This window comes from Pagrus major, chromosome 7 (genome assembly GCF_040436345.1).
Source record: "Pagrus major chromosome 7, Pma_NU_1.0".
In the NCBI taxonomy this organism is placed as follows: domain Eukaryota; kingdom Metazoa; phylum Chordata; class Actinopteri; order Spariformes; family Sparidae; genus Pagrus; species Pagrus major.
In genome coordinates, this window is record NC_133221.1 from 13359394 (window position 1) to 13382322 (window position 22929).

The 22929-nt window shown below is 40.8% G+C and overlaps 1 protein-coding gene across 3 annotated transcripts in view; it reads left to right on the top strand.

Annotated features, from left to right (window-relative positions):
- znf512b (zinc finger protein 512B) overlaps window positions 1-22504 on the top strand; it is a 32326-nt gene extending 9822 nt beyond the window's left edge. Inside the window, exons 3-17 of one of the 3 annotated variants that reach the window (XM_073469858.1) lie at window positions 6027-6106; window positions 6263-6391; window positions 6732-6907; window positions 7020-7303; window positions 7408-7479; window positions 8603-8737; window positions 10429-10556; window positions 11999-12091; window positions 14397-14495; window positions 15050-15301; window positions 15412-15753; window positions 16033-16134; window positions 16289-16351; window positions 17660-17758; window positions 18601-22504. In XM_073469858.1, coding sequence (XP_073325959.1) covers window positions 6027-6106; window positions 6263-6391; window positions 6732-6907; window positions 7020-7303; window positions 7408-7479; window positions 8603-8737; window positions 10429-10556; window positions 11999-12091; window positions 14397-14495; window positions 15050-15301; window positions 15412-15753; window positions 16033-16134; window positions 16289-16351; window positions 17660-17758; window positions 18601-18945 — 2399 coding nt within the window. In that variant the 3' untranslated portion in view covers window positions 18946-22504. The remainder of the gene's footprint in view (window positions 1-6026; window positions 6107-6262; window positions 6392-6731; window positions 6908-7019; window positions 7304-7407; window positions 7480-8602; window positions 8738-10428; window positions 10557-11998; window positions 12092-14396; window positions 14496-15049; window positions 15302-15411; window positions 15754-16032; window positions 16135-16288; window positions 16352-17659; window positions 17759-18600) is intronic. The other 2 variants (XM_073469859.1, XM_073469860.1) reach the window with 2 other exon arrangements.
- The last annotated feature ends 425 nt before the right edge of the window (window positions 22505-22929 follow it).

The window sequence follows — 22929 nt, forward strand, 5'->3', positions numbered from 1 at the left end:
TGCATGCTGGTCAATCCTGGAAGGGGGATCCCTGCTCTGTCGATCCTCCTGAGATTTTCTCTGCTGAATGGGTTTTGGGGAGTTTTTCCTTATCACAATGACAGGATCCTAAAGACAAGTGAGTGTGAAATGATTTATGATTGTGATATTGGGCTGTTTAAATAAGATAACATTTATTTGACTTGGTACTTTCCAGTGACCGGTAAAAATTTATCAGCGAGTGGCTGGTAAAATTTTATCATTCAATAGATATTTATTCATTATTTTTTGGCTGGGAAGCAAATCTACCAGCAACTTGTATATTGTATACAGTTAGCTGGTGCTAATTTTGTGCCCTCCCTGTGCGCTGAGAAAAAAATCTGAAACAAAAAGGAAGAAATAGCATAGGTTGAAAACTTATTATGATACAGCCAAAGAAATCTAGCATAAAGCAGATACTTCAACGTTCTGTCAGAGGTAGAGCAGATGGTCACACTGACCCAGACAGCAGCTTTTAACAACAAACTACATTAACTTTCCAGCCTTCTCCCTCTAATATAACTTACAAAATGAACACATATCTCGTCCTGTACCTTAACTTGTATACGAGCGGCTGAACAAACAGTTACCACTGCTTACGTCAGTTTGCGAGCAATAAGGCTAATCAACTGCTGGTCAGCTACAGCACTTTAATCATCTAAACATATCTGCAAATGTCTGGTTAGATGCTTGTGTCCATGACATGTAGGCTACAGCGGAAATTTCTTTACTTTGTTCCCTCCAGTGTAACACTGGAGCAGCACTCAGCCTGCCAGCTGCTCAAACACAGACACTGACTCTCAGCCGGCTGAGACTAAAAGAAGCATCTCTGATATTTTGATCCTTTTGGTAATCAACAAAAAAACAGTTAACAGTACTTAAATAATGATAGCACGTTTTTAGTATTTAAAAAAATGCCAACATTTTATTTGACCACAAAAAGGGATGATTAAATGTGATTTCAGTTGGATTTAAAATGAGGAAATAATCAACATACCTGGAAAATATGTTGTCCATGGCTGTAACTAATGATCATTTTCATTGTCAATCAATCAGTTTGATCTTTTTCTTGATTAATCAGTGAGTTGTTTGGTCTATGAAATGTCAGAAAATTGTGAAAAATGTTTTCCAAAGTCCTCAAATGTCACGTTTTTTCCACAGTCCCAAGATATTTAGTTTACTGTCACAGAGGAGCAAAGAAAACCAGAAAATATTCACATTTAAGAAGCTGGACACAGCATTTTGAGATTTTCTCTACTCCCCCCCCCTTTTCCCTTTTTTCCTTATTTTAAATAAACTAAATAAATAACACGATCATCAAAAGAGTTTGTGATTAATTTTAATAGTTGACAACTTATTGATTAATTGTTGCAATTGTTGTTAAGTCGAGCCCCAAAGTGCCATTAGCCAACTTACAGAACCACTAAAGATCATCGAAAGTAGCATGACGCAAGTAGCTCATTTCATTCTGGATGATACTGTATAACCCCAGCAGATAATGGTGTTCATTGATTGTTTTCGGTTTTTGCTCGTTTGCAGAGTGATTTCATTTTACTGCTGGAGGTAGTGAAATGGCAGAAAAAAGTATTTTGTACTTTGCAGTTTTTTCCACCAAATTTTTTTTTTTTAAATTGAAAAGAAAAACATGTTTGTTTGAATGTCTCAATAAGTATCTGTGTCAGAAGTCAGCACAGATGCACAGTCATACAGAATTTGAGTGAGAGAGAGGGCAGGAAGAGAGAGAGGGAGAGAGAGAGAAAGGAAAAAAAACAAAGACAGAGGGTGAGAGCCCCACTCACTGAGAGAGTCTGGTTTTCTTTCAGTTAGTCAGTGTCTGGGTAGCAAGACTGTTCTGGTGCTGCTCCACCTCTCTTCTTCTTCTTACTCACTGTCTGGAATCAGGCCTGACTGGGAGGGACGTATGGGGACGTCTCCAAAAAGAGGTGCGTATATGATGGAAAGATTTCTACTCTCTCTCTGTGTGTGTGTGTGTGTGTGTGTGTAGAGAGAGAGAGAGAGAGAAGGGAGGGAATTAGAGTAAGGGATGAAATAAAGCGTAGGAAAATAGGAAGTAGTCAGAGGTGTGGGCTTAACAGAGAATGTGCGAGAGAGAAGAAGAGGTGAAAGATCAAATAGAAGCGAAAGAAGTAGAAACAGAGATGACAGAAAGGTCCAACCAGGATACCTTACACATGAAGGAAACAGTTAAACTTTGTGTGTTTACCCTGTAGTGTTTCCAGGTGTATCAGTGTCTCCATCTACTGTCTGTTGAGATTGAGGAAGTGGTGATACTGACTCTTCTGTCCATGCAGTTGTGTCAGTGCTGTTTGTGCTCGTGTGCGTTGTCTTTCTAAACTACAGTATGTCTAAACCCCACTGTGGCAGGCGCAGACAAAGGCTCCTGTGTGAGTGTTTGTCGAGGAAAACAAATGACTGTTCTGTGCGTGTGCTGGTGCGTGTGTGTGTGTGTTTGTGGGTAATGTGTGCACCCTTGCACTCAGGGGGAGCAGTTGCAGGCGTAGCTAGGAGAACTCAGAGGTTATTTGAGATCATTAGGCAGCTGCCTGCACTCCTGGGTCCTGACTCTTCTCTTCTTCTCTCTCCTCTTGTCTTCTCTTCTGTAAGGATTAAGCAGTGTGGAGCAACAGTTGCAGACAGCTGGGAGCGAGTCATACTCTGACATTAGTTGAACAGCTGTTTTATCCCCGTGGCCTGTGCCTGAGAACCGGGGGTTTAGATTTGACACAATGGGCCTGCTTTGTTTCATACAAAGACAATGGTTGTGATTGCTGGAACGTCTGAGCGGCAGAGTGCGCTACTCGTTCTCAGAGCAAGCAAAGCAAAGTAAAAGAAACTTAACACGTTTTCTTATGTTCGCATATTTCACCCCAGGAAATAAAAAGTCTGCTGCTTTGTATTTCATTTTTACTGTACGTTTGCACCTGCACTGCCGTGGCTCGCGTGCACACAAGCCTATTTGCATCATAGCCTTCTACACGAGGTCCTAATTGTTCTGCTCGCTGAAAAGAGGCCTCTGATAGTGGTAACTAAAACAAGTGGATCTTATTCCCATAGCAACAAGAACATATCTTTCCCCAAGAGCAGAATTCATTAATTATGCCTTTCTTTTACAAGACCTTTATTTTCTAAGACAGGAATTAGAATGCATGCTCAATTTCCTCCTCAGCACAAGAGCTGCACCGCCGACTGCATCACCTCTCCAGCTGCTACCCAGACAGCTAATAGAGAAATGCTCCGTCGCCTGGAGAATATTAATACACTCATATCTATGCACACACATCACACCCGCACATACTGGTAATGGTTTTGTGTACTTGTTTGTGTGTATCAGTGTGCGCTTTTTATGCGTGTGTTTACACCTTGTGTCATGAACTATTCCCAAACACAGCCAGCAATGCCGCGCTGCTCCTCATTCGATTTTATTCAGCCTCGCTGTATTTTTCTTTTCTACCTTATTATTGCCAGTCTGAAGTAAAAGATTACATATAATCCGTCAGCCTGTGTTTGTGTCTCCGCTTGAGTGAGAAACAAAAACAAGACAAATGAGGTAAAAAGGGAGCGTTGTTACCGCATAGTAAAACATCATGTCACGTCAGGTTAGGGTTAGAGTGTCTTTTTATACACATTAGCAGTACTGACACATGGAGATGGTTATTTCGGTTTAAGGCTATCCTTTTGCTATCATGACCTGTTTTCATATGAGCAGCGATGGCAGGAAGTCAATTCATTTATTTGATGAAAAATCCCCCAACCATTTTGATAATCCTGGAAGGCACACAGAGTGCTCTGATCCAGTTTGGGCCCGCCACAAATGGGCATGCGTGCATCCTGTTGCTGCTTGCAGAAGAAGAAAGCAGTAAACATCCTCATAGCCGAAAGTTGGCACTTTAATTGCTTCGTATCAAATCCAATGTGAGGCACAGCAAAGCCAACACAACAAATGATGTGTCCCTCTCCAAATACTCAACACACTGAACTGCAGGTACCTTATGAGCAATACAAATAATAATAAGTGCCCTAACAGTGTTTTTCCCCTCCAAATCATCTTCTCTAAGGCAGAAATAATGTCATGTACCTAAGTGTGGAGGAGTTGAAAAGATTCAAAAGAAAGCCTGTGCAACAACACTACTGCATTCCACTTCACAACAAAGGATTATCATCTCTACTTCGAGTAGTCTCCCTTTGACGCTCTCTAGATCTGATATGACTGAATAGGCTCTACAGAAGCAGTGCTCGCCTTGTTTCTGCTGCGACTATCTGGTCTTGGCAGATCAATGCAGGGGAGATGAGAGCACATGTAAAGATATATCATTCTGAGGGGGAGAATACAGCCTCAGCTCCTACCTGCAGCACTGTCATTCAGTATTCTGCTTGGTCAGAGGAAGAAGTCATCTGCCTCTGCAATTCTCTCCTCTCTCCCTTCCCTTCCCTTCCCTTCCTATCCTCCCCTCCCCTCTCTTTTTCACCCCCCCCCCCTTCCACATGCACACACTCATCCTCAGCTCTCCCCATCTTCCCTCCCTTTCTCAAGTGGGACTGTATAGAGGAGTGCAGGGCTGATAGTGCAGAGGTCTAATTGTAGCAGAGAAGAGAGCAGTAATGAGCCAGCGCACCGCCTGAAGTTCACATGGAGAAAGATGAGGAAGGGTGTGGGGAGGGGAAAAGAAGGGAAAGTGAGAAAGCCACACACGGGGTGAGAACAGCAGAGAGATGGAGGGAGGAAGCAGAGAGGGAGAGAGAGAGCTGAGGCAGTCGGTCTGCTGGGTGCTGTGTCAGTGGTTCACACAGGCGCTAGCATTTTATAGCTGATCTGTTTGGCTCAACTGAAGGCCTTCACTGCCCTCTTTCTCTCACACACACAGTTGTGTTTCCATCACTTCAGAGACGTTACATTGACTTACATTAATTCTAACGGACTGACTAACCCTAACTTTAATGTCTGCTTGTCTAACCTGAACCCTTCTGACTCAGCCTCACCTTAAACCAAGTCTTACACTAAAATTGAATGATTTATGTTATGATGACTTGTGTTTTGTCCCCAAAAGGAAGGCAAGTCAGCGGATTTAGGTCCCAAAACATGGTTTACACATTCTAAAACTTGCCCACTTCCTGTATATACAGTATTTGTTTTGGTTTTACGTGTTTATGTCCATATTTGGTTTAAAAATGTGAGTGTATTTCAGGCATTTTGGGTTATTTATGCAAGTTACTTGTGGAGCTTTGTGAAATATCTTGAATATATCTAGAAGTGCTAAGTCTAAGGCAAAGTTTCCACACTTTGGATCAAGAACATGGCACACTCTGACTATGATTCTAGATCATAACGTTTAGCCCTCGTAATTAGGGCTACACAATTAATTGCATCCAAATCCAAATATATCCAAATCGGAGGAGGTGCAGTTTTTTCATAAAGGTAAAATGTGCCATAATACCGTTATTATAGATCCCACTCACCTCTTCCAAGACCAACCCCACTGCGCCATGATCGGCTGGCTCTGGTAGTGTTCTCTATGCTTGACTCAATCTATTAACTCACACAGTAGCTGTAGTAATGTCTGTTATCTGCTGTTTTTGAGCTGTAATTTTGCGGGTAAACACACCGACCTCTTGACTTAACAGTTTGAGTCAAGCACTTTGAGTCAGCTTCTTGTGAGAAGAAAATACTATTATGAATAAAGCATTGTGTTGCTACAGAGATGCACCAACCTACAAATCACAGTCTTTTGACATAAAGGAACAAGCTTGTTCTGTTCAAACCCCCGCAAAAAAAGCATGATTTTAATATTTTTTTCAGTGTAATGCAAAAAATGCTCTTTCAAGCAAAATCGTGACTCTTACAGCATTTGCCATATCTGTTGAAATAATCACAATATTATATTCTTTGCAATTACTTTCCGTCCCACTTGTAATTAAAATGTTCCATTCAGTGAATGTAAAGCACTGGCGGTATCTGCACTAACATATGGCTTTGCCTCTCATTTTGCCAGGTCCGGTATGTGATGAGCCAGCAGAGGGGAAGAGGAAAGGTCGTCCTAAAGCAGAAGTGCAGGAACTGAGAAGCATCCCTGTGAGTATCTCTTTGAACTGACTGGGTGTTTGAAGTGGGCTTCATTTTTCTCCTGCACAGAGTAGGCAGCTCCCTATGATTATGCACAATATATAAAGCACAGTATAGCAATAATCTTTGCCTGTATTGAACTCTCTCTTCCTGACCCCCGAGCAGGCCCATATGATAGTACAATGGAAGGAAGAGTTTAAGCGTCGCTCCAGGGTTAAGTGTCCGTGTTCAGGCTGCTGGTTAGAGTTTCCCAGCATCTATGGCGTCAAGTACCACTATCAACGTTGCCAGGGGGTGAGTCACTTACCTCTGTTCTTTCCCGCTATGCGGCTACTTCTACTTTATGATTCAGTATAGACTTCATCACAGTAAAGTTATTGGAGAAAAGCACCAAAAGAAGGACGATTGCAGTTGGTGATAAATTAGCTGTAAAGTTAAATCCGAGTTTAAACCTCCAGAGAATTTATAACGCTCACACCCCAAATATTAAGTGATAATTACATAAGCTGTTGTTTCAGGAACCTGTGATTAGTCAGTTGAAGTCTTCCAGTAAAAGCTACCCACTGTCATTTCATTGTGCCTAGGGAGGGAGCTCAGTTTAAATCCCCTCTCCTCATGTCTGTGTTTGCTTCAGGCCACCGTAGCTGAAAAGCTGAGTCACGGCTGCCCCTACTGCGAGGCAGTGTTTGCCACAAAGGTGCGCCTGCAGAAGCACAAGCTCTGGAACCACCCAGACAGGGTCAGTATGGAGCCCAAGGACGAGCAGCCTAAGCTTCAAAAGACCCCTGTCAAGTTTAACACCAAGAAAAGGTGACTGGGATTTAGAGCTCAAATTCCCACCCACACTGAGCCACATAAGTGTACTCGTAACGTCATAATGCTGACTGCCCGAAAATTGTCCTCCCTCGCTCTGTGATTTCAGGCCCATGGAGAACAGTCCTCCCTCTCCGGTGTTCTTCAAAGTGAAAAAGACCCACGAGGTGTCCACGCCCTCTCAGAATGGGGAGCTGGCCCACCAGAAGAGTGAGAGGAAACAGCACAGCCACAGCCAGCCTTCACAGCAGATTCACCAGTCGCAGCCGGTCCAGCCTCAGTCCCAGCAGTCGCAGTCCCAAAGCACGTCGTCAGATGCGGGCGGCAGTGAGAGCGAGGGGGGCAGCCTTCCCCCTCCGTACCCTGACGAAGACCCAGAGCGAATGAGGCACAGTAAGATTACAGTTTACTACTCTTTGTGTCACAGATCTCATGTTCTCGTTAAATGCTTGTATGCGTTTGACCCTTCCTTGCTCTGTGTGTTTCTCTTGAGCTAGGACGGAAGCAGAAAACGCCTAAGAAATTTACGGGAGAGCAGCCTTCTATATCTGGAACATTTGGACTGAAAGGTAAAAACTGCATAAAGCTTTAGTATTTAACGACCCGAGAACGAGACTTAAAAATCTTTTTCAGAATTAATTGTCCACCTTAATGCACACAATGGCTTGCCTCGCCTCCCTGTTTCTCTCCCAGTCTGTGTCTGCTCTGTTGCCGTCAGCAATATGTTTTAAAACATTGCCTAAAAACCTCACCTCGCGTTTGTGATTTCTTACCCCGATTCAGTTTTCACAACAGTTTTAACAACAGTTTACAAAAAATTGGGCTACCAAATATACCTGGGGGGCCTGACCAAGTAATGTCTATGTGTGGGAAACATTAAAACCACATTTTCTAATGAACACTTACCCATAACAATCAAGCAACTATATGGAGTAATCTCCTGTGGGTGTGATATTATTAATGAAGTAGAGTTTGTTACTATGTACTGGCTGATGCATCATTGTTTACTGACAATACAGCAAGCCACAGGATCCATATGATAATTTACTGAATAATGAAAAACCATGGGAGGACATATGTACAACTGATTGAAGATAGTTACGAGAATTGTGGGTTGCGGGCTTATTCAGAGGAACTTCTACTAAATTGACTGCTTGAGTGATTGTGAACGCTCCCTACTGCCGCTGATCAATGGTACTGGTCGTTTAACAGTGCTAATGTGGCAACTGTAGAGGTGTTTCATATCCGGCTAAATGAATCAGCGACTCACACACCAAGCACGCATCGCACTCACACAGTCACACAGAGCTTTTCCCGTCTCTCTCTCTTTCTGTCTCATTCATATGAAAATGCTCAGTGACTCATATAGCATACACAGGGCTGCAAACTACTTATCAAACACTTCATCCACAGATTGCAGGACTCACTGCTCTCTCTCGCTCTTTTTCAGTCTGCCTGTCACTGATTCAGTCGAACTCAAACAACCTCCTTCTCTCATTTTTCTCTCTCTCTTTTGAGCGGTTTTCTATTTTCTAACACCCTGTATCAACTTCCCTTTTTTTAGTACTTCTCTTGTTCAGCATTGTCCTCCATCTATCCCTTGCTGGTATCTCTCACTTTAGCTTGAATACTTTCAATGGGAGTATTAATTACTACCATGACTGTGTTTCTATGTGCGTGTGTTTGTTGTAGGTATGACTAAGGTGGAGGAGAAGCTGAAGGCGGGCCGTGCGAAGAGATCGGAGGGGAGTGGGTTTAGTGAGGAGCCTCAGAGAAGACCTACGCCAAGTCAGTCGTCGAAGAAAGACCCAGCCACAACGAGCTCTGGTGAACAGCTTCTCAGTTTTTTAATAAGTCAGTTTGCTCATAAAAATGTAGGACTTGACCCAATTTCTAAGTCAACAAAAGCCCAAACGTTATTACTTTAAAGAACTTTTCTTAGGCCTAAATAGGGTTGTAAAAGGGTTGATACATTTCCAATTAAAATTCTCAGAAATTCTCTGGAAGGTTTCCAATAATTTCAATATAAACATTGTACCGTTTAACAGCAAACGTATTTATTAATGGGGGGGAATACACATAAAAAGCAACACTTACAGCATGTTTTGGACAAAAGTATGCCCATTTTATTGAATTTTAAACATACTCTTTCATCATACGTACAGATATTTTTTCAGCGTCCCATTCAAGAGGAAAGAAATTACAACCCTCTGCATGCACAGTGCATTCTCCCATCAAGTGTGCATCCCCCACTACTGCCAACACTTTTGCACAGTCTGAGCCAAGAACTACAGGCTTCCAATCACTTGATTATATTACTGGAGTGAGCTGCATTTAATTAAAGTTCAACCCAACTGAATTGTTGATTTTTTTTTCTACATTTTTATAACAATGGATTATAAACATTTCTGCATATGACATAGTCATATTTTATTCCTGTTATTTACCATACATTTCCATAAATTCCTGATAATTGCCATGGAATGTTTCCACTTGAATAATCCTGGAATTTTGCAACCTAAGGCCTGAATAAGATACATTATAACTATCACAAAATAGTGATTCAGGGCTACAACCAGTGATTATTTTCATCATTGATTGATGTGTCAGTTAATTTAATGTATAAAATGTCAGAGAATTATGAAAAATGCCGCTCACAATTTCCCAGAAGGGAATGTGATGCCGTCAGGTAGTTGTTGTTCAATCAATAACAATATAAAACAGACAGCACCAAATACTCAGTTTTTGAATTGGGACTAATGAATGGTTGCTTATTTAAATTTGAACTTAATTATTAACTGATCATCAAAATTGTTGCAGATATTTTCTGCCTATCAGCGGATTGGTTAATTGACTGACATTTTAAATTGACTACTGTAATATCTGACAGGGAATCAATCAGAGATTATTTACACTCGCTAACTACACATAAGCTCTGCTAACACTAGCATAAAATTAAGAGGTAAAACAAGGAAACAGGAATCCTAAGTACACAACCATGGCAGCAGGGTTGGATAGTAATAGATTACATGTAGTCTGTTTTAAGTATTGAGATTACAAAAAATAAGTAAGTGTAATCAGTCCAAAATATATTTGAAAAAATTATTACATCATTTACATACAGTACATTGATTACATCTTTAAAATTATGAAACTTTAGTGACAACCAACCATGATAACCAATTCCCTATTGACTCTATAAAAGCATATTACTGTTTTTTGTAGAGGTAAATGTTTTAAAATGTTTAAAGAGAAAAAATAATATTTGTGGTACTCGATGCATCCATTTTTTTAATATAATGTGCAACATTTTAAATTTGTGATTTTAAAGTAATCTAAAAGTATTCAGATTAGATTACAATTCTTTTGTAATCCTATGGAATATGTTACTAAAATGCACCATGTAATTTCTATTTAGTAACTGACTGAATTTCAAAGTTATCTGACCCAACCAAAAAGCACACCAGCATTATTTGATAGGCTAACTGAGAGTAACACCGCTTTCGCATGTTTCTAAGGTGCTGTTCCTGACACTCAATGGCAGCGAGCGATCTCAGAGCGAGGGGAAGTGGTGTGTCCAACCTGCTCCATCGTCACCAGGAAAACAATCCACGGCCTCAAGAAACACATGGAGATTTGCCAGAAGGTCAGTCGGCAATAACGCTGTCCATTAAACTGGGAGCGAGTGAGTGCGCTCTCGCAGAGCTTTCTGTGAAACCAAAAAAATAGTTTTCCTGACAGACACTTCGGTACAAGCTGTTTACCACTGGTTTTACATCTGGAGGAAGCTGCCTGCTGTAAATTCAACATGAATGTCGATATTAAACCATCATGTAATATCAGTTTACACACTGACAAAACTTTTGTGAGCCAAAAGTGTTATCAAACTTTTTTATTCTGATTATAAAATAAAGCTTTCTCAACCTAGAGGATAGTTTACACAAGATATTATAACTTTGCAGTGTTATTAGATACCTGTCCCTGAGGACGCCATTGTGCAGAGTCTAGGGAGCCTTTACTGTAATGATATTGATTGAAGTCCTCAGAAATACCATTAGGCAGTATCTCAGTACAGTATTCCCAACCAGTTTTCTCATGTAATAGTCTTTACTCATCTGCTCTGATAGGAAAGCTAATATCAGTGAAATGAATCATGGGGATGGACACGGTATAAGCATGTGGTTCATTTGCATTGCACTCAATTGTGGTCAATCGTAAAAAATGAATTAGAAGTGAAGTGCAGAAGAAGTTAATCCAACTACATTATATTGAGCTTTTCCCCAGAACAACCCAGCAGGAGTGGTGCAGCAGCCTGGAGGCCCTCAGAGAGACGTGTTCCTACAGCCATTTTAATGGCTCTTTGGCCCAGTGGCCCGTATGACTCTATTAAAGTGACAGTCTGCCATTAAGCAATGACAGAATCACCACATTACCGCTGGGTCACTCACCATCAAAACACCTCCAGATCAATACTGAGGTGTGGAGAGAAATCTACGAGAAAGAACACTATGTGTTAAATTGGCTTTTCTGGTCCTTTGTGCTTTTTCTTGACCACAATTGTGCACCAGTAACAAACAATATTAGGTTATAGATGAAAGGTTGCCATTTTTATAGATCCAATAAAGAGTGTAGCCAAAGGGTTTGTACAGGTGCTGGAAAATACCTACATTTTAATGTAGCGTTTTCAAGGTGTGAAAAGTGCTTGAATTTCGGATAAAGTGCTTGAAACTGTATCCTCATTATGTTCGTAATAAAATGTTTTATATTGGCTCAGCCAGGTTATATAGGATGACACATTTTGAAACATGAAACTTGGTTGTTTGTAGCACAATCATATCAAATTTAATGCCAGTTTAAATAATAATTTTAAGTATAAACATTGTAGATGTTTGTTTTGTATGATCTAATTTACCACAGCTGTGAGGTTCTGAAAAAGCTTAAAAATGTACCTTGAAAATGCATGAAAAGTGCTTGAATCAGACCATGGAAAATGTGTAGGAACTTTATCAACATAAAGAGAGGGTTACTTGTAAGTTTCCTTTCATAGAAATGTTATCTGATCCTCTATCTGGCCTTCAACCCCTGCAGCTCCAGGATGCTCTGAAGTGCCAGCAGTGCCACAAACAATTTAGGTCCAAGGCCGGCCTCAACTACCACACCATGGCTGAACACAGCACCAAGGTACATCACACACATGCATACATATGAGCTAGTAATTTCTAAAGTTTGCGTTTAATAACGATTCCCATAAGTTTTATTTTTGACCCGATCTGTTCCCTCATCCATCACTCAGTAGTCCAGATGAGGATGCTTTTGGAACACAGATATCTTATGTTTCACCACTGTCACACTGACCTACTCACCAGGGTAGTTAGTTACTGGACACCACACCAAAGCGCTACACCCATTCAGTAGGAGGTCAAACTTGCACTTGTGACTCTATGTATGGACATCCACCATACACTACTGCTAGTGTCAGCTTTCACTGTGTTTGGTGAAGGGTGTCCTGCATGTACACATATACACATTTAGGAATGCATCCGTTTCCCATGAGCTATACTACCTTTTATCTTTTGAATATTCATCGTCAGCTGCTATGCCCTTTTCTAAAAATCTGATCCCGGGGGTTTGTAAAGGATCATACATTTGAACTTGTATTCTTGTCCTTGAAGAACTCACATTTCTTCCTGCAGCTGTCTTAACTCTGACAGCAGATTGCTTCATTTAGATATTATCATGACACTCCTGCATTAGAGCAATGGTACTGCTATGAAGTTTGCTGAATAATTCAACACTGCCTGTTTCAAAAAGTATCATGAAAGATTAATGAACGTACGTGCGTCAAACCTTGCAGCATGCGGCATTAGTGTTTGTGTTTACGTGAGCTTTCTTTCCAATGGTATATGATATTATACGGTATGTGAACGTGCATGTATACGCGTGTAAAGGGCTTTAGGTGTCACTGTCAGTTTAAAAGAGATGATAGATGGCTGTACCGTCTGTGTCAGCCTGGTTAAACTGTTTGATACAGCCATTTGTCTTCAGTATGGACCTGTTGTGCTCTGACGTTATTGGCAGCAGTCCAGTCTTGCAGAGCAAAAGACACCAACTATGTGTGTGTGTCTTAAAAGTCAGATGCTTAAAGGTAGTTTTCCTCAGCAAGGTACTGAACGTGTTTTTTAGATTAGTTTAAACATTTGTGACAGCCGTCACTGTGTTCATCCTGTGTTTCTGTGTTGGCGTCTGTGATTGTGCTGATCAAAGAAGGCTTTGATCATTTGCAGGTGTGACCGCTGTTATACACTTGGGGTTTTTTGCATGTTAAAGTGTGTTTTGGGTCAGGTTTTCGACCAAACGGGTCATTGAGGACATTTTATATGTATTCATATACATGTTTATTTTATTTTTTTTGGCTTGTGCGTTTTGGTCCGCAGTACACAGCAAGTGCTGACAGTCTTGGTCTTCTTAGGACATATTCACAGAGATGTTGTTTCTGTAAATGCACTGAGATACAGTATTGTATTGTCCAATGGTAGTTGGTACAGTATCTTCATATATTTTTATAGTTTAGTTTTTATAGTATAGTTTATATACTACTTTTTCTGCCTGTTTTTTCATTAGTTTTTGTTAATGTTGCTGGTTGTGTTACCTTTCTATTGTTTATATGTTATGACTTATGAAGTTTGATGTGCTTTTTGTATATGATTTGACTTGGCGTTTCCACTAACCTCAGGACCATTATGTTCTCAGTGTGGTCACGTGGCACAGCCCGAGTGCAATGTGGGGAAAACACAGAGGGCTGACAGAAGGACAGGGGTCACCCACTGAGTTTGACCTTGATGTTGCTGTTGCTACTGTGATACTGCCGCCTATTGTCTCACTCTCTTTCTCCTGCGCTTGCTCTTTTGCGCTCTTTCTGTCTCCGATAGAGGCATTAAGAATACATGCTGATGTCGTTTCATGCCCCCAGTGTAAATCAGTGGCTGAGCTGGTGTCTGTTCTCTTGCCTGCTGGCTTGAGGATGATTTACTCGAAAGAGTTACGCTCTGTCACAGTTTCCCATCCACTTCTTACCTTTACAGAAAACTAAGGTTGTGTCTCAGTCATCTCAGTCCTTTCTCTTCGTGTTAACACATGAGAAAACACATGAAGTTCGCTCCACTGGGATTCCTCACTAAGTCCAGACTCTCTCCAGTCCCCTGCACTTCTCTTCTTTCTCCTCCCTGGCAGCCCCGCCATCTGTTGTTCTGGTCTTGGCTGGGGTTTGGCACAAGCCCACGGTCGAGTGAAAACACGAGTTTGACAGTTGTCATAAACATGCCTTGAGTAACAGCCTCACCATGAAACCATTTAATGATCCTGGCACAGTGTGAACACATGAGATGGAAAACACATTTTCATCACCATTTTTTTTTCCAAGTCAGGAGGGAGGGGGAGTTGACGTGGTGGGACACGCTTACGCGACATTGTGTTTGTTCCCCTTCAGCCCTCGGGGAGCGAAGGCCAGACGGGCGACACGCACAAGGAGAGAGAAAGGCTGCGCCTAGTGCTCAAACAGATGGGACGAATCAAGTGTCCTACTGAGGTATGCACCCCCTCTTTCTTCCTGTGTCCCTTCTCTCTTTTCCTTTCTCTCATTCTTTACTACTCCTGCTTTCTGGTGTCCTTCATTTCCATTGCCCGACTTTTCTGTCTTTCATGTCACATTTTCCTCTCTCCACATCTGCCAGTTTCGATTTGGTTTCTCCCTTTTCCTCAGGCTCCTCTTTTTGTGTCTGCCTCCTTTTACCTCTCTCTCTCTCCTTTTTCCTTTATGCCTTGTTCTTGACATGTTGCCCAAAACCACATCAACACTCTGCTTCCCATTACTCACACTAGAGTGCAAAAAGGCAGAGAGAGCTGCAAAAAATAGACTCTCTACTGTGACATGTCCTCACACTGAAAAATGAGCAGTTTCCTCCTGTTATCTCTGTCTTTTTTAACAGTAGCCGCAAAATATTGACCAATTGCTGTACTATCGTTCCATTAAACCTACACTTTGTGCCACTTACCCAATTTCCTGCTTAATGTGTGTTTTCATTCTGTCTCATTTCTGTCACCGGCCTCACACGATCACACAACACACACGCACATATACAGGGCTGTTCAGCCCACTTTTCCAGTCTGATGGGCTACCAGTACCACCAGAAACGTTGTGGGGGAGAGTTCTCTGACGATGAGAAGCCTGTGTTTCTGTGCCAGCGCTGTGGAAAAACCTACCGCTCCAAGGCTGGCAGAGACTATCATGTGCGTACCGAACACTCCCCGACTGTTACCACCACCATGACAGCCACTACCAACAACAACAAGGACAATATCACTGACACCAACAACAACACCGGCAAAGAGAGGGTAAGATCATTCTAGCAGGCAGACTTTTTTACTGTTTCCTGCTATTTAGAGTATGTTTTACTGTAATAAGTAGCTAAGTTTATCCACATTTTCCACTACTGCTCCTCCAGGTTGTCTCTGAGGAATCTCCGTCAGGAGGCAAGAAGGAGCAAAGCCATCCTGAGAAGAAGGATTGGCAGGAGAAAGCACCATCCGTCCAGCTTAAGGAGAAGGAAAGAGAAGCCAGGGACAACGACAGGGAAAAGGAAAAGGAGAGGGGGCGAGGCAAAGAAAAAGCAGCACAGAACCAGAGCCAGGGGGATGACTTTGAACGGACCCCCAGTGGCAGAGTGAGGCGCCGGTCAGCTCAGGTGGCGGTGTTCCACCTGCAGGAGATAGCTGAGGATGAGCTGGCTAAAGACTGGGGCACCAAGCGCCGCATCAAGGATGACCTGGTGCCTGATAGCAAGAGGGTGAGGAAAGAGAGTGGACGCACTGGCCACACATGATCCACATTCCTTGCAGACATGAACACATTCGCACAAGTACAAATCGGATTACACACTAACACACATAAGGGCCAACATTTACATGAAAAGGCTCCACAGAAACACCAGGTGCAAGTGCCGTCAACAGATGAATATGTCCCTCAGTCTTTCTTTTTTACACACACACTTGAAAACTATAACACTACCAAGAATACTGGAATGTCTTTAACTGATGTAAATATGTAAATGTTCTCTTTTCCATAGTTAAACTACACCCGACCGGGTCTCCCCAACTTCAGCCCAGAGCTATTAGAGACGTGGAAGAACCAAGTCAAGGAGAAGGGCTTCATCTGCTGCACCAATGAAGTAAAGAGCATTGACTGGTTTAATGTGTCACCATCTATAGGAAATCACCTTCCGTATTTGAACAAAATGTTGATTCAAAGATTTGTTGATTTTGTTGAGGCTGTTGAGGCTGTTGATTTCACAGGAATATTTGTTTGTTTCTCTTTCATCTCAGAACTGTGAAGCTGTGTATTCCAGTGTGTCAGGACTGAAAGCTCACCTCGCCAACTGCAGCCAGGTACAAACACTCACCTGCAGCACAGCCACTGACCTGATTACATTTGCCTCTTTAGCAACGCACATGCACACAAGTGGAATTCCCACAGAATTTTAACCTAGATTCGTACTGTAGTTCATAGGCAGGTCACGATTGTTCTCATCATGACTTCTTTTTTTGGTTAATCATTCTTTTGCATTTGTACTTTGCCTCTGCAATCTACTTCTACTCTACAATCTACTCTACAATAAAATACAAGACAGCACAACAATAAACACAACCGCAAAAAAGAGATTTCAAAGAAAATGTAATTAAGTCGTAAAGGACTTTGCTAACCTCATGTGAAAACAGCATGAAGCTGACAAACACATTATAGCAATGCGACCTGAAAGGTATGAGAAGAGGAATGCACATTTTGCTCTCTAACTTTTGTAGCCAGATGATCTGACCTGAATATTTTTTTATAAATATGAGTCATTGTGGAAACAGGCGCACGTGCACAGGCTTCATTTCTAAATCATAGATTTAGGAACGCCATTAAACACCCGTTTGCATATCGCTACATGTGCCTGTTCCACTCGTCATTATAGCTAGAAGAACAGAAAATAAGAAGTTTAATCGACCATGTTTGCACCAGAGCAGCTGCCATTAAGCACATCCATGACACACAGCTTTGGATGTTATTAATGCCGTGCATGCACATGTACCTGTAAACCATCATCACGCTAATATCTTAGTCATCATTATGAAACGTCAGATGGATGATCAATGATTAATATATTGAGCTCATATTGAAACAGACCTTACAAGTGCTTCGCAATTCAGGATGAAATGAAACAATCATTAACAGGGAGGGAGGGATAATTTTAAATTTAGTTTATAAATGCGCTTCTCTGCTTTTACTGAATGCTGCGTACACTGCAAAATAGTAACACAATCGGTCAAATTTTCAAATAACGTAAACAAACAACGTTTTACTCTGAGGTTACATCTCTCACCTCATATTTCATGTCCACTTCATCATTTCAACTGCATCCATCTCTTGAAAAACATGTGTACACATGGTCTGATGTATGTGTGAGGTGCATATTCTTACCACACATTCTTCCTTTTTTAATTACCAGTTTATGTATGAGTAAAGGCGTACGCATTGGTTTTACATCTGGCCCCTGCTGTTAACTCATATCTACAGGTAATCTGGTGTGTAACAGGTGACATGCTATGGTGTTAATAATAATGGCTGCAGAATCACCAGGCATGCGTTGCTGTGGAGATTGTTTTAAGCTGAATAACATGTATACACTGTGTGTCTATCTGTGTGTGTTGCAGGGTGGTGGAGAACTGGGGAAGTACACGTGTCTGATCTGTCAGAAGGAGTTTAGCTCAGAGAGCGGTGTGAAGTACCACATCAGTAAGACACACTCACAGGTGGGTCAGTCTCAGCTCAAAACTTCAAAAATCTCTATTTTTTTAAGTTTCACTGAAATCCATTAATATACAGTCAAAACAGCTTTTCCACAGTGTATACGGATGATGTGATATCATGGAACATCCTAATTAATGTTGCTCCAGGACCGTCATTGAAACAATCACGTTTTTGTAATGTCACAGCACAGCAACTTGGGGAAAACGTGGACTGGAAACAAGGGGGGGGGGGGGATCTTTTCAAACACGTTTAACATCGTTAAAGGGTCTTTTTTTTTTAACCCAGATCATGTTTTTCTAAACCTAACCAAGTATTTTTGTTGTCTGCACCTTAGTATTTTAGTTCCCCAAACCTAAGCAAACAGCAACAGAAAACTGACAAGAAAAAACAGAAAATATTAACTGACAGGCATAATAATAAGTTCCAAATAGGATCAGAACCCTGATCTCGAAAGTGAGAGACCCATATGTGGTTTTCTTCGCTGTTTCGTAAGTTTAAATGATGTTCCTGGAGCAGCATTGGTTATGATGTTCTAGAAAAAACACCAACACCTTGACATCAGATACACCAGTGTATACTGACCCTACGTTAAGTGTTACTTGTGGTGAAACAAGATGCCTATGTTGTCCAAACAAGTGTGGGAAAATTGAAGCGCAGTAAAGAACACAAATAATTTCCCACACTTTAACAGCTTCTTGAATAATTCCCATCTTATGGGACTTCAGGGTCTCCACATTACTGTATTCAGACATGGATGTTTGCCATGCTAATTACAGTAGAAATATGCTCCTGTTTCTTCTTCAGAGATTAAGCTGATTACTAATAGTGTGTTTTAATTACTTAGAACTGGTTTCGTGCAGCAGCCAGTCAGGTGGTCTCCAGTAGCAAGAGTAAAGGCCCGGAGAACAATGGGATCAAAGCCGAGGTGAGGAACGGTGCCACCACTGGTAAGAAGAGGGGCCGCAAGCCCAAAGAGCGCCCTCCTGTGGTTGCCCCCCTCCAGACAAAAACTGACGCACCCACCACTACTCAAAACTCAACCCCTGCTGCAAGCCCTTCTTCGGGCCCAACACAGTCCCCAACCCTGATCCCCGACCCAACGGACAGTGCTAATTCAGGCCAAAACAGACAGCCCATGCCCTCTGCCGCTAGACGAAGCAAACCCAAGAGGCTGTCGTTGTCAGAGTAGCTCTGCTTTTGTCGACCCAGGAGCCAGAGAGGATGCTTACTGTAAATGTTACGCCAGGAAGCTAAAGGACCTCAACACAAGGACTTGGCACTGAGAAGAAAGTTGAATCAACCATTAGGAAGTAAAACATTTACTAGAGACTTCAATCTTGGTTTGAAACCCCAGAGTTAATATGTCTACTGTTATTAACAATACTCATGTGACAGTAGTGTTTTATTTCTCCATTCCACTTTTTGTCCCCCTTTTAAGGCACACATTTCAGCTTCTGTACTCACAGCAGGGGTGTCAGTGGTCAGCCCAGATGCAATCCTGACTTCCACATGGATAGCGTTTTTTAAACAGAGGTAGTATTCCAAACAAATGCAGAGTAATTCTCTGTACAAGATTCATGTTGTGTTTAAGAGGTTTGAAAAAGGATATTCTATTAGCATGGTGAAGTCATTTAATGATAGCTAGTGTTTTCACATTTTTTTTCACAGATATACTGTACTGTGTACATAAACATTATCTATATCTATATATCTATATACTCAAAGCAATGATGCCATCTGTCATTTTCAAGCCTGACACGTCCAATTAGATCATGAGCAATCACAATTTTTGCAGTGTGTGCTGTAGTGCAATGTTTCGAAGTTGATTTTTAAAATTTCTTTCCAGTTTTACTTTTAGTCCTTGTTTTTTTTTTTGTTTTTTTTTTACCTTTCATGTTTCAAGTTAGCAAATGTCATATAAGCTAAAATGTTGGTCAGTCGTTAACCATATTTCACTCTGTTTTCCCCACAGCTGTGTGGCTATCATTTCAGTGACATTTGTTTTTATTTTATCCGAATCACGCGAGGATGAAAGGTGTCTGCTTTGACGACCCAAATTAAGTGTCAAACAATTATTTCCACTGTTGTTTTACACTGAAGTTAATAAGCAGAATACCCAAAAAGGTGATTGTTTGAGATTTTTAAGTTAGTCACAATAACACTTGAGATGGCATTGTTTAATTGATTTTAAACACACAAAAAAAACTTGAAGTATCCTGTCTAAAATAGGACTGGCAAAGCTAAATGTTGGACAGAAGGATGAATTTTGTGTGAAGCTTGTTGCACCATTGCAGCACAATCAAATGATGTGACACCATTTTAAAAGAGGCCATATTTTGGCTACTGCTTTAGCTTGAATCAAAGAGCTGAGGAGAGAATAAAAATACTATCTTTTATAGAGAGGTTGAGGAAAATAATCTTTTATTAAACAGAAAAAAAATTGCAAATGAAGATTCACATATAATGATGTATATGAATAAATTCCTGGATGCTCAAAGTTATTGCCTTGCACTTTAACCCTTAACCCCTCTCGCTCCCCTCTTGTATTTTTGCACTCCAGGGGTATTCAACCTAACCTACTGTCCGTCAGGCAACAGGAACGGGAATATTTTACTGAGACTAGAGAAAAAATTAAATTTGTCTTTTTCATGGGTAATGAGCAGCATGGTTAACTCTTTCTAGATGGTTTCTGTAATCCAACATGACCGTATAATTATGACTCACCACATAAAGCCATAACAGGTCTTGTTGAATCTTAAGGCTGCTCTAATGTTAGTTTAGCTTCAGATTTAAAAAAAACAATAATAATCCAATATTACTACACATCTTTTCAAATCTAAAATGTGTGCAATCAGAATATTTTCACTTTAACATGTTTAAAGTAGATACTTGAATCCACAATTATATATTAACAATTTGAGCAAATGAAAAAAAAACTCATAAATATTTGATTTATATTTGCAGTCTATGTCCATAAAATTAAAGACTAGCTTGCTTAAGAAAAAAGACAGCTCATAAATCTATTTTATATTCTCTTGTGTGTATTACCTAGATAGCAATCTGATAGCTTTGGGATAAAGTTGTGATGTGAGGATATTCTGGTGAGATAATAAGGGTGCTTTACTTGCCACTCTACCTTAAGGACCTGGTACATCAGTGGGTCCATTAATCCATCCTGCCATTTTCTCCTTTTTGGCAAGTCCTCTGAATTTTTTGCACCAACAAAATGTCAATGTCATCATTTTGAATCAAGCACTGATGTCAGCGGAACATTTTCAAGGAAATTTGAAGTTTATGTGTCCCAGGTGGTGTCATCCCTGCGCCGTGACCTTTTATATTGTAAAGCAAAGATTTGAGCTGAATTCCTCCATCATTAATCAACTGATGGAGTTTATTCAGGTGGGGATGATTATGCATGTGTCTATCTCTGTTAACGGGATGGACCTTTATCTATCCAGGTTAAACTGATGGAGATAAGTTAGACAAGCACTGATCGGTCCTCGGACCTTTTCAATATGAGTTGTCCGGACCTTGTGTGTGTGCGCGTGTGTGTGTGCGTCTGTGCGCGTGTGTGTATAAAACAGTTAGCACCTTTGTAATGACTGGATGTCAGAAATGGTAACACTTTGCGTTGAGTGTTATGCTGTGGCACAGAATCAGTTCATCAGCTGCTTGTTACTCGTTTCATTAATAACGTCACATTGACTGTGTTTACCTGACAAGCTTTGGTGTTGCAATATGATAGTTAGGCACTGCTTTTAACAGTGGGTATTTTATATTTTATCACACCCTTTACTATCTGTCTTCCTACGATGTGGACAACACATATCTATCCCGCAGTGTGAGCTAACTGCAACATGTTTAGAGAGTACAGCAATACACCATATTTAGCTGGTTTTGTTGGCTTGCTGATATTTTGATATTGATGTGTCTTCTCAAAATTGTATGGCTTTTTTCACTCCCCCTTCTTTTATTTGTTGCTTTGAAAATGCTTTTTACATATTATGAAATCTAAAAAAAAAAAAGGTTGAAGAATTTGTAGACCACAAAGAACATTGTAGGCCTATGTGTCGGCATACACTGTTATTTTATCCATTTTGATGATGCACATAAATTGAGCTTTTTCAGTACACGATGACAAACACATTGAGAGAGTCCTTTATTATTACCTATTCAATATGGGACAACAAGGCATATGTATGTGTGTTTGTTTCTGTATTTAGTGCACTTACTATACCATGAAATAGGCTTGAATTAGGAGTGTTGTTGGAGCTTTCTAGTTACCCTGACTGTGTGTGGTGTGACTTTTGTACCTGGGGAAACAGCAGGCTCAAGTGTCTTCCCTTTGTCAGCAATGTTATTTCCAAAACCAAGGTTAATCCTTGGAAATCCCCTTAGACAGCCTGAGAATTTAACCTTTTTATTTGGACAACAGTGGTTGGGTTTGTATGCTACCTACTTCAAAAGCAGGAAAATGGCATCCGCCTCTGTTGTCGGGGCCATCGTGATGAAACTGTTGAGAGTTTTAAGAGATGATGTTGTAGCTTATAACTGGTTATGATATATAGGTAACAGGTGACTAATGATGTATTAAAGATTTCCATATCTGAAATTAAGCTGTATAGAACCTAACATAGGAGGTATCAACACCTCCTTTGAGTCTGAACTGTTACAGTTTTCCTCCCAAACTTGTTGTATTACCTGTGCATTAGTATCCCTCAACTAATTAATAAAAGTTTGTTGACTAATTTTGTGTTAACTGTGTCAACTCTGAAGTAAGTTCTGATAACTGCTATCTATAGTTACAAGTTACAATGGATGTATTGTTAGGAGATAATATTCTTTTTTCCGACTTGTTAAACACAGGTGCACCTAATGAGAAAAATAACAGCAGTACTCTTTCGTGCCAGTTTCCGCAATTCTGTTTTGTGCGTGCTGGCTGACACACCTGAATGAAAGGGAGCCATTTTTAATTAAATAACACCTGTGATTTTTCCTGCTGGCGTGACATGCCAAAAATGTCAAATGTGAAAAAGGTTTATTGCTAAAATGAGATTATAAAAGTGAATAAATAGGCATTCATAGCTACATGCAGGTCTCACAGTGTTAAGAGTGTGTTAAGCGTGTCAAATTTACATGCAGGCTTGTATCATTGTTATGTAGGCTTTATTAC